Source organism: Hyperolius riggenbachi, chromosome 11 (assembly GCF_040937935.1).
Source record: "Hyperolius riggenbachi isolate aHypRig1 chromosome 11, aHypRig1.pri, whole genome shotgun sequence".
Lineage (NCBI taxonomy): Eukaryota > Metazoa > Chordata > Amphibia > Anura > Hyperoliidae > Hyperolius > Hyperolius riggenbachi.
In genome coordinates this window covers 128,958,980-128,969,408 of record NC_090656.1, presented here as the reverse complement: position 1 = coordinate 128,969,408, position 10,429 = coordinate 128,958,980, and the positions used below count along the sequence as shown (strand labels likewise).

Genomic DNA, 10,429 nt, shown 5'->3' with positions numbered 1-10,429 from the left:
CATTGTAAAATCTTTCCTCTCCCCGATTTACATTCTGACATTTATTACATGGTGACATTTTTAATGTGGGCTGGTTATGTAGCTGCTCCTAGCTGTTTTGGCTTTTGGAGACAGCTGTAAACAGCTAATTCCTGTCTGTGAGCCTTGTTACATTGTAACAAACTGCCAAAAGTACCGCGGTACTCAGACCTTATTGTGGGAGGGGTTTCAGCACAAAATCAGTCATACAGCGCCCCCTGATGGTCTGTTTGTGAAAAGCAATATATTTCTCATGTAAAAGGGGGTGTCAGCTACTGATTGGGATAAAGTTCAATTCTTGGTTGGAGTTTCTCTTTAAACGCAAGCAAGAGAGAGAGAGATCACACACCATTTGTTTATTGGGTTTTATTTGCAGTCATCAGAATATTACAGGCTTTCAATAGGATGGTAGGAAAGTGGCTTTTTCGCACTTAACAGTCTCATTGTTATCAAATAAATGAATTCATAGAAACAATTTATACACTACTCTTCTTTAACCATAAACAACTGAAACATTTTTTTTTGTAACGAAGAAAGATTAATTCAAGAAAGAAGGGCTAGTTTGCTTGCTTGCATGGGCTATGCTCCTGGTGACACTGAGAGTGACCTGCTTCTGGGAGCGTGCCATGTCCTTGTCATTTACACTACATCAAGTTATGCACAACCTGAATTCAGACTCTAAACATACTGGGGGAACTTAAGTGTTGCTCTTGACTGATGTACTGAATAAGCCATCTTCTCTCACATTCGGCCAGATACCACATCTTATCTTGACACTTTCTTTGTGTGCTGTAAGTCATAAGGCCGGTGTGTTCAGGAGGGTATTTATCTTGTGTAGTGCAGATCATGGAGAACCCCTCGTGTAACCAGCAGACCCTGAATGTAGTACACACTGTGAAAGCTAGTCACAGGCAGTTATGTATAACTTTATATTCACAGATAGACACCAGTGGTGTATTTAATGGCAATTCCTAACATCAGACGAGATGAAGGTGCCTGAGCCATTATATATTGTGGTAGCTGCTGGAAGAGGCTATACATAAAGACATTTATTTGTTTGCAGATAATCACATTAACAAAAGAAGGTAGGCCCAGCAAACATTTACATCCATTGGCAACATCCAACTCCCAACAAGCTGTAAGAGGGGCTAATCTTTGCTTAGTTAACAGCAAAAAGCAAAAGGTTCCACCATCATGGATCTTATTCATGGGTGACACAACATGAATCTTATTAATGGGTGACACCAACATAGATCTTATGAATGGGTGACACCAACATGGATTTTATTCATGGGTGACACCAACATGGATCTTATCAATGGGTGACACCAACATGGATCTTATTCACAGGTCACACCAACATGGATCTTATCAATGGGCAACACCAACATGGATTTTATTCATGGGTGACACCAACATGGATCTTATTAATAGGTGACACTAACATGAATCTTATTAATGGGTGACACCAACATGGATCGTATGAATGGGTGACACCAACATGGATCTTATTAATGAATGACACCAACATGAATCTTATTAATGGGTGACACTAACATGAATCTTATTAATGGGTGACACCAACATGGTTTGTATGAATGGGTGACACCAACATGAATCTTATGAATGGCCGACACCAACATGGATCTTATGAATGGCCGACACCAACATGGATCTTATGAATGGCCGACACCAACATGGATCTTAAGAATGGGTGACACCATCACGGATCTTTTTAATGGGTGACACCAACATGGATCTTATTAATGAATGACACCAACATGGATCTTATTAATGGGTGCCACTAACATGAATCTTATTAATGGGTGACACCAACATGGATTGTATGAGTGGGTGACACCAACATGGATCGTATTAATGGGTGACATCAACATGGATCTTATTAATGGGTGACTGCAACATGGATCGTATGAATGGGTGACACCAACATGGATCGTATGAATGGGTGACACCAACATGGATCTTATTAATGGGCGACACCAACATGGATCTTATTAATGGGTGACACCAACATGGATCTTATTAATGGGTGACACCAAGCCACTGAGGTTCTTGGATGCAACTAAGTTTCCCATACTCAGGGAGCGATAACATGCTACCATCAAGTCTGCTGCCAGATTAACACAAATGTCTAAAATTGTTCTTATTGTGCAAACATTTTGTCCTGCTTACCGTCCCTTTAAATATATACCATTTAGAGCCACAGACCAGATTCCATTTACAGTAGATGGGGCGGAGCAGACACCACTGAAAGACCCCCACTGTACTCCCATGTAACTGTAATGAGTTTTTCCTAATGGTGGTGGAGCATTCCTCTGTGTTGTATGTGATTGTGTGCGCAGCATTATACAGGCGAAGCACAGGAAATGGGGATCAAACATTCACTCCCAGGATCATCTGCTGAATTAAATATGCAGGGTTTCCCCCTTCACTGCCAAACCATGAACTACTAACAAAGATGTTTGCGCTTGCCTTGCACAGACTCCTAGCAAGACTCTGCCTGGCTCCAGATGCCTCTGCACAAAAGCAATTTATAAAATAAAGGAATATACATATAAAAATAATACTTTCATGCAATACTTATAGCTCTCTCCCCATTTCACCCTTTGAACGCCATAAGGACAGCATATCTCACAGGCAGCAAATAAAGGAAAACAAAGCGTACAGAGAACATAACATGAGAGAATCCATAGGTTATACAAACATAAATATGTGAATACTATATATATATATCTATATGTACATGCAGATAAACTGTGCTGGCTTTGCTGTGTGTGCCGCCTGGTGGATGCTTACAGATGGTTAAAGGAATAGCTGTGATGCACCTAACACCACCCTAGGGGGCGTACATGTGAACCCACAGCTGAGGTCCATATTTCTAGCCCCTTGCTGTAACCATTTGCACATGTATAACTAAGCTCCTCCTTTTGCACCCAGAGGCATGTACACAGCGTGAGATCCTGCAAGGCTATGTGGATTGCTGCATAGAGTGGAGAAAGTGATGGGGGAGATCGTCCTGCTAGATTTCAGCCTCGACACTCTCAGGTTCCACTTGTTTTGAATGAATTTTTTCTTGCTGCCGTTTCATGATTTCCTGGAGTTCTGATTCACCTTGACTTTTCTGGAAAAGAATATTTATATTAAGGAATGATGACAATACTCATATTAAGAAAGGTGACAAAAAGCATTTGTCATTTCTATACAAGCTTTTGTTTAACTGCTTTGGGACCGCCAATAGTTAAAACTACGCCATAGTTGTGGTTGCCTAAGCCTGATGTGGTGTAGTTTTAATGCCGGCGACTCCCAAGTACGGGACGCAATAGCGCCTCTCTGCCGGCACAGATCTCCACTATCTAATAACAGCGGAGTTCCGTGCATCGGTCAGGAGCTGTTTTCCTTGGCTCCTGAGCGCCTGAAGCCTGTGAGCCAATCACAGTGATCTGGAAGTGAGGAAGTAAAAAAAAGCTCTGGCCCCTAATCGATGTTATTGAATTAAATCTTTACATTTTGATCTATTGTTGCCTGCCATGATTTTCTAAAAGCACTATAGAGTTCAGATTTTCCTTCTTTGCAAGCATGACACAAAAGGAAATTGTTTTGAGTAAAGATGTTCTCATGTTCAGAACAGCCTAATAGTCTCATCGTATCTCAGGATAAGGAAATGCTTTTGTCTGATATAATACAAACTGATGCACCTATTCCACATCAGGCTAGTTCACAGTGCTCAGTTGCATTGCCCATACAATTCTATTGCCCTTTATACAGTACTGTGTTGTAACCAATCGCATTATTCTAACTCACTGCATGCAGGCTCTGCATTAACCACTTGAGGACCCACCCTTTACCCCCCCTTAAGGACCAGCGCTGTTTTAGGTGATCTGTGCTGGGTGGGCTGTGCTGCCCCCAGCACAGATCAGGGTGCAGGCAGAGCGACCAGATCGCCCCCCTTTTTTCCCCACTAGGGGGATGATGTGCTGGGGGGGTCTGATCGCTCCTGCCTGATGGGTGTTGCGGGGGGGGGGCACCTCAAAGCCCCCCTCCGCGGCGACATTCTCCCCCTCCCTCTCCTATCTGTCTCCTCTGGGGATCGGGGCTGCACAGGACGCTATCCGTCCTGTGCAGCCAGTGACAGGCTGTCCCCTGTCACATGGCGGCGATCCCCGGCCGCTGATTGGCCGGGGATCGCCGATCTGCCTTACGGCGCTGCTGCGCAGCAGCGCCGTACAATGTAAACAAAGCGGATTATTTCCGCTTGTGTTTACATTTAGCCTGCGAGCCGCCATCGGCGGCCCGCAGGCTATTCACGGAGCCCCCCGCCGTGAATTGACAGGAAGCAGCCGCTCGCGCGAGCGGCTGCTTCCTGATTAATTAGCCTGCAGCTGGCGACGACGCTGGTCCTGCAGCTGCCACTTTGCCGACGCGCGGTATGTGTGCGCGGTCGGCAAGTGGTTAAAGCGGAATGAAACCAAACATTTCTACTTTGCTCTAATAGATTATTTACAGATATATTACAGCATATTATATACAACCAGCATTTCTTTTTTTCCAAGAACTGCATTTAAAGGGTTAACACAGGCTTTAGAAGCTTCCCTTCCAGCAGAGCTGGCCGCTTCCAAACTTTACATAATGTTATCTTGTGTTTAATTGTATCAAGTGAGAAATGTAAACTAAGCCTTCTCTCACACTGTCCCCGGAACAAAGTCGGACAAGCATAAATGCTTTCTGATGCTTTCTGATTAAGTTAGAGGATGATTAACCACTTCAGCACCACAGGGTTTTTTGCTTAAAAACCAGAGCAATTTTCACATTTCAGCGCTCCTCTTATTCATTCACCAATAACTTTATTGCTACTCATCAGATGTAAATGATCTATATCTTGTTTTCTTTGCCACAAATTAAGCTTTGTGAGGGTGATATTTGCTTTTAGTAATTATGCTATTATCTGTGCATTTTAAAGGGAAAAATGAGAAAAAAAAAGAAAAAATACACTATTTCTCCATTTCCATGCACTATAGTTCTCAAATAAACAATGTTACCATAGGTAGAACCCACACATTGTATTTGCTAATTTGTCCTGGTTATCTCAACATTTAAATAATGTTCCTAGTACAATGTATGGCGATAATATATTAGTTTCTGGTTTGTGTTTTTGTTTTCTCATTGTACTCTATCAGTAATTAAAAGCCCTTATCTTCATGATTAACAGTAATACACTCTCATGGCATACATATTTTAAAAGCTAAGTCCTTAGGGTAACTATGTATTCTCTTTTCAATGCTGTCACTTTTGTTTTTTTTTTACAAGTATTTATTTAGGGGTATAGAGTACATGAAAATAACAGTTTTATCGCTTTTCATTCAGTTTTCCGGTAAAAAAAAAATCACATGACTTAGCCCTCAGTTGTCAAACAACACAAAATCTATTCTCTCACTTGTCACGGTTAAAATGATACCCTATATACATAATCATATAGCTTATTGGGCATACAGCACACTGTTTACCACAAGTACGCCTATCTACTCCCCTGAGCTTCAGATGAAGTTTTGTGGGGAGTAGATAAGCGTAGCAAGGGAAGTAAAGTGGTTAAAGCAGTTATAAATAAAATGCAAAGTCAGCTCTCAGAGTAAAATACGTGTACTTTAGGAACGTATAATTGAATAAATGAATAATAATACTTATGCACAAAAGCAAATATGCTAACCGTATGGCATACAAAAAGTAGGAAAACATGTTTTTATTGAATATTATGTCAGGGTTTTATACCGCTTTAAAGTTTATGTCCAGTCTCCATCGCAGCTGCCACTCATAACGTATGTGTTATGCAACTGATCACTGTGAATCTCTCCTTAGGAAAACACTGCAGAATTTTTTGCCAGCACGTGTCCATAAGAATAAGGTAAGGACCTGTAGGAACCATTTTAAAAATCCTCATAATGCATAGAGCCCCCCTGGTGGAGACTGTTGTCTCTTTAAGCACTTCAGCACCGACATATAAAACCCCCTTAAAGTCTACCTGATATGTTTAATCCTGGTGTATTTATACTTACCTGGGGCTACCTCGCTGTCCTTCGGCCAATCCATTTTCCTGTTATCCCTGCTGGTAAACTGGCCACTTAGCAGCCAGTCGTGCTCTTTTGCAAAAGTCCCCCTGTCGAACTACTGCACCCGGAAGGGTTCTGTGCCGCATTGACACGGTGCAAGTGCAGAATGCTCTAAGCTATGGGAGTGTGTCAGGGCCGAGCCGCACATACACAAAAGAGCGCGACCATCCAGATTACCGTCGGGAATAAGAAGAGAACAGAGTGCCTGGAGAGGATGGTTAGGGAGGAGGGATTCCATTCACCACATGGGACTAGAGGAAGCCCCAGGTAAGTTTACATACTTAACTATTAGGAAAAGTGGACTTTCATTTTAAAGTGCCCCACTGCAGGAATTTTGTCTGAAAGAACTTAAAATTGATAGTGCCTTAAACACACTATAGGTATATTAGTAGTAGTATAATTGTTATTATTATTATTGATCTATGTAGAGCCAGTATCTTACATAACAAACAAAGAACATTTATATCGTGCTTTTCTCCTGGCAGACTCAAAGCGCCCAGAGCTGCAGCCACAAGGACGCTCTCTATAGGCAGTAGCAGTGTTAGGGAGACTTGCCCAAGGTCTCCTACTGAACAGGTGCTGGCTTACTGAACAGGAAGAGCCAAGATTCGAACCCTGGTCTCCTGTGTCAGAGGCAGAGCCCTTAACCATTACACTATCCAGCCATTTACATGGTACTTTACGTCTGATAAACCTATGGATGGTGACTCTTACCTCTAATTGTGCCTTCTGCACAGTCAGCTGACTGTATACTCTTGCACCCTCTTCACCACAAACTTTCTTCAACTCATCTTTGTTTAAAGAGAAAAGCTGCGCCCCATTTAAAATGCCCAGTTGCCCTGCAGTCCTAGAAGACAAAAAATAAATTATTAAATTCACATATAAGGTATGGCATGAGTTTATCTATAGACACTGTAAATGTCAGTATATGAGGCCAGGGGTGTTGCTAAGGTGTTTGTGGCACACCATTCGTGCCCCCTGCCCCTCAGTCTAGGCCCCTTCTCCCGTAATAAAAGCTAGCCCCCCAAAAAGTAACCATCTAGTATAGGTAGGTAGCCAAAGGTGCCCCCCCCCGTTTAGGTAATAAAAGTATCCTAAGTATAGTTAGACAAGGTGCCCCCCAGTATATGCCCCCCTTCCCTATAGGTGACCTGCCGAATAGACCTTAGCAGTCACCATGCTGTATTAAACAGTGAACTAAATGAGCTGCCAGAAGCGCATCAACAGCCCCTTGTGACTGGGAGGAAGGGGGGGGGGTTGTATCTGTGGCTGCCCACTTCTCCTCACTTCCCCCTGGGAAGGAGGGGGGGGGGGAGCTTTTGCTGCAGGCAGAGATGGATTAAGATATAACGGGGCCCTAGGCAAGATAGTAGATTTGAGGCCCCCTTGTGGTCCTTTTGGTAAGCAGAAGTGGTGGGAGGTCTAAGAAGGTGGCAGGTGGGCCCCTTGGCACCCACTAGGCCCAAGCACCTGCCTAGGTGCCTGATGGATAATCCTGCTCTGGCTGCAGGGGGCCCTATGATTGTTCGGTTTGCTGGGGGGGTTGCTGAATGGGTATAGTTATGCTGCTGAGAGCTCCTATCTTGCTGCACTCCTAATCACTGTGCAGAGTGTTCTTACTTACCCTGCCATCCTGGCCTTTTCACAGTGCTCACCACCTGTTTGTGAAATCGTTTACAAGGTGAAACCCATTCCCCTAACCTGCTGCCCATGGGGCTGTCCCACCAGTGCTAAGTATAAATACTGTACTAATTACAAGGGTGCACATGCAAATCAAAATATTACAGTTGGCAGCAGATATTAAGGAACATGTAGTTGCTGCCACTTGGAATACCATATATTGCATAGATGGAGTTTTTTACGTATTCTGAACCCAGTGTTACTCAAAGAGCAAAGGACCATATGACCAGCTACTGATTGGAGTTAAAGGATATGTTGAGTTTAACTTACCTAGGACTTCTTCTAACCCCCTGTAGCCTCCTGGTCCCTCATCATCATTTTGCGCTGATCCCTTCCCCCCACTTTACCCTTCAGACTCGGGCAGTCAGTGCTGGCCAGTAAGCATGTGGTTCCCTTCCCCCCCACTGTACCCTTCAGACTCGGGCAGTCAGTGCTAGTCACTAAGCATGTGCTTATCCCTTCCCCCCACTATACCCTTCAGACTCGGGCAGTCAGTGCTGGCCAGTAAGCATGTGGTTCCCTTCCCCCCCACTGTAGCCTTCAGACTCGGGCAGTCAGTGCTGGTCACTAAGCACGTGCAACCACAGGTCTCCTCAATCATGCTTCGACAGCATTTGTAGCATGCGCAGTTGCAAATTTTACAAACTGTGCAAGCTCCCACCATGGTGGTGCAATCGAGGAGGCAATGCTCTCAATGATGCAATGAAAAGAAACAGAGGCGGACATAGGACCGTGCAGGCTGTGCAGCCACACAGGCGCCCTATGTCCTCTAGGGACCATGCAATTGCACCAGTTAGGGCCTGATTATACTCTAGGCTTTTCTCCATGCATTTCTCTCTGAGACGCAAGAGAAACGGTGTTAATACATTGTGCCCCAGTCATATACAAGTTTAAAATGTGTGCTACATTAATACAGTGCCTACAGAATGTGACCTAGGTTTATGTACTTTTATGTTATCAGCATTGTTTGGATCCAACCATGATCTGTTATGACCACGCCCACTAACATGGGGCTCGCTTCATTTATTCTGCACAGGGGCCCATTGCTGGCTTTGTCCGCCACTGAAAAGAAATAGTATTCTTGAGCCAATTCATGCTACCCCCACCATTCTCAAGAACCACTGGTCAAGTGCTACTATTCTGCTACCATAATCTTGTATTGAAGACAAATAGAAGTGTGACAGAGCCAAGAGCACTGTGATTGCTGTGTCTCTTACGATTTACTGAAGCCTTTAGCCTCCAGCCAGGCTTTGACTTCCTCTGGCTCAGAGTGGAAAGTTAATGGGACATGCACTTGCTGAGCCTTTGGTGTTACAAAATTCCTTTTAGGTGGCTGATTGGTTGTGATTTTCTTCAGCAGCTCATCGTTCACTTCATCCATATCTCGTATTAACTCTGCAGGGGAGATAAGATTAACACTTGATCAATATAAACAGGAGAAGAGCAACAAGAAGCACTGCTGTGAAGAAATAGCATGCTGATGATATGAGCCATGATTTTACACTCCACAGAGCACTACACTCAACTATAATTACCATACTGCAAATCCAATTATTTTCTCACATTGGGAGAGCAAGAACTTGAGGCCACTTGCACACATTGTGCAGTGTGACAATTGCACTGCGCCATTTCGTATTTTAGAAACCCTGCGGCAAACTGTGCCAACAGGGTAATTTGCATAGCTCCGCTCCCCACTCAGTGAGCTGTTCCCTGCTGGACAGGAAGTGGGTCACTGGTTTTCCGACGATCTGAGCATGCACTCCGCAACGCTGTCATTCTGATTACAATGCAGTCATGTGCCGAGCAGTACCGCTCGCCAACACACTACAGAGTTTGTATCGCCTCTGATTTGTCTGAAGCACTTCTGCCACATTGCGTCGCTCCACGGGTACTGGGGCCAATCTCACAGAGACTAATGGCCACTGCGACGTTAGAGTGTACCGTGACGTGATGCGATAATGTGCCAGGGGCCTTAAACCAAGCAGCACCTGTCCTATATATGGCTGCATAAACGAATTCCAGCTCATTTAAAGGCATAGACTAAGCTTATTCCCTCTCCAGCACACATCAGTTGTATGCAAACTATTTGAGGGGTTACTAAGAGATACTATACATGACTTCATAGTAGAAAATAATCTTATTTCTCAGCATCAACATGGGTTTACTAAAGACAGGTCATGTTTGACTAACATGCTCAGCTTTTATGAGGTAGTGAACGCTAATGTGGATATTGGGAATGCTGCAGATGTGATATACTTGGACTTTGCAAAGGCCTTCGACACTGTTCCCCACAAAAGTCTTATGCAAAAGTTGAGGATGCAAGGACTGGGGAAGAGTCTGTGTGCATGGATGGGGAATGGAAGCCAGTGAATGACTTCTTTCTGGCTTCCATGTGAAAGGGTGGTGTCAGCACTGCTATTCTATATGTGGGCTGCCAATTTTTAAAGATGCAGCGGCCCGCATCTATAAGTAATACATTTTGTGTGTGGGGGACCGGTAAAAAAGCCTCAGGGGTCCGCATTCAGCCTGCGGGCCTTAGTTTGAGGAACCACTGGTTTAAAGGTTATTATACTGTTGCTTATCTTTTAGAGCGGAGAGGAAGTTCTGAA

General features: G+C 44.0%; 1 protein-coding gene across 3 annotated transcripts in view; it reads right to left on the bottom strand.

Annotated features, from left to right (window-relative positions):
• Window positions 1–369: 369 nt before the first annotated feature.
• LOC137538570 (epidermal growth factor receptor kinase substrate 8-like protein 2) overlaps window positions 370–10,429 on the bottom strand; it is a 246,829-nt gene continuing 236,769 nt past the window's right edge. For all 3 annotated transcript variants that reach the window (XM_068260822.1, XM_068260823.1, XM_068260824.1), the window contains 3 exons: window positions 9,038–9,215; window positions 6,855–6,987; window positions 370–3,160 (listed from right to left, as the gene is read on the bottom strand). In XM_068260822.1, coding sequence (XP_068116923.1) covers window positions 3,059–3,160; window positions 6,855–6,987; window positions 9,038–9,215 — 413 coding nt within the window. In that variant the 3' untranslated portion in view covers window positions 370–3,058. The remainder of the gene's footprint in view (window positions 3,161–6,854; window positions 6,988–9,037; window positions 9,216–10,429) is intronic.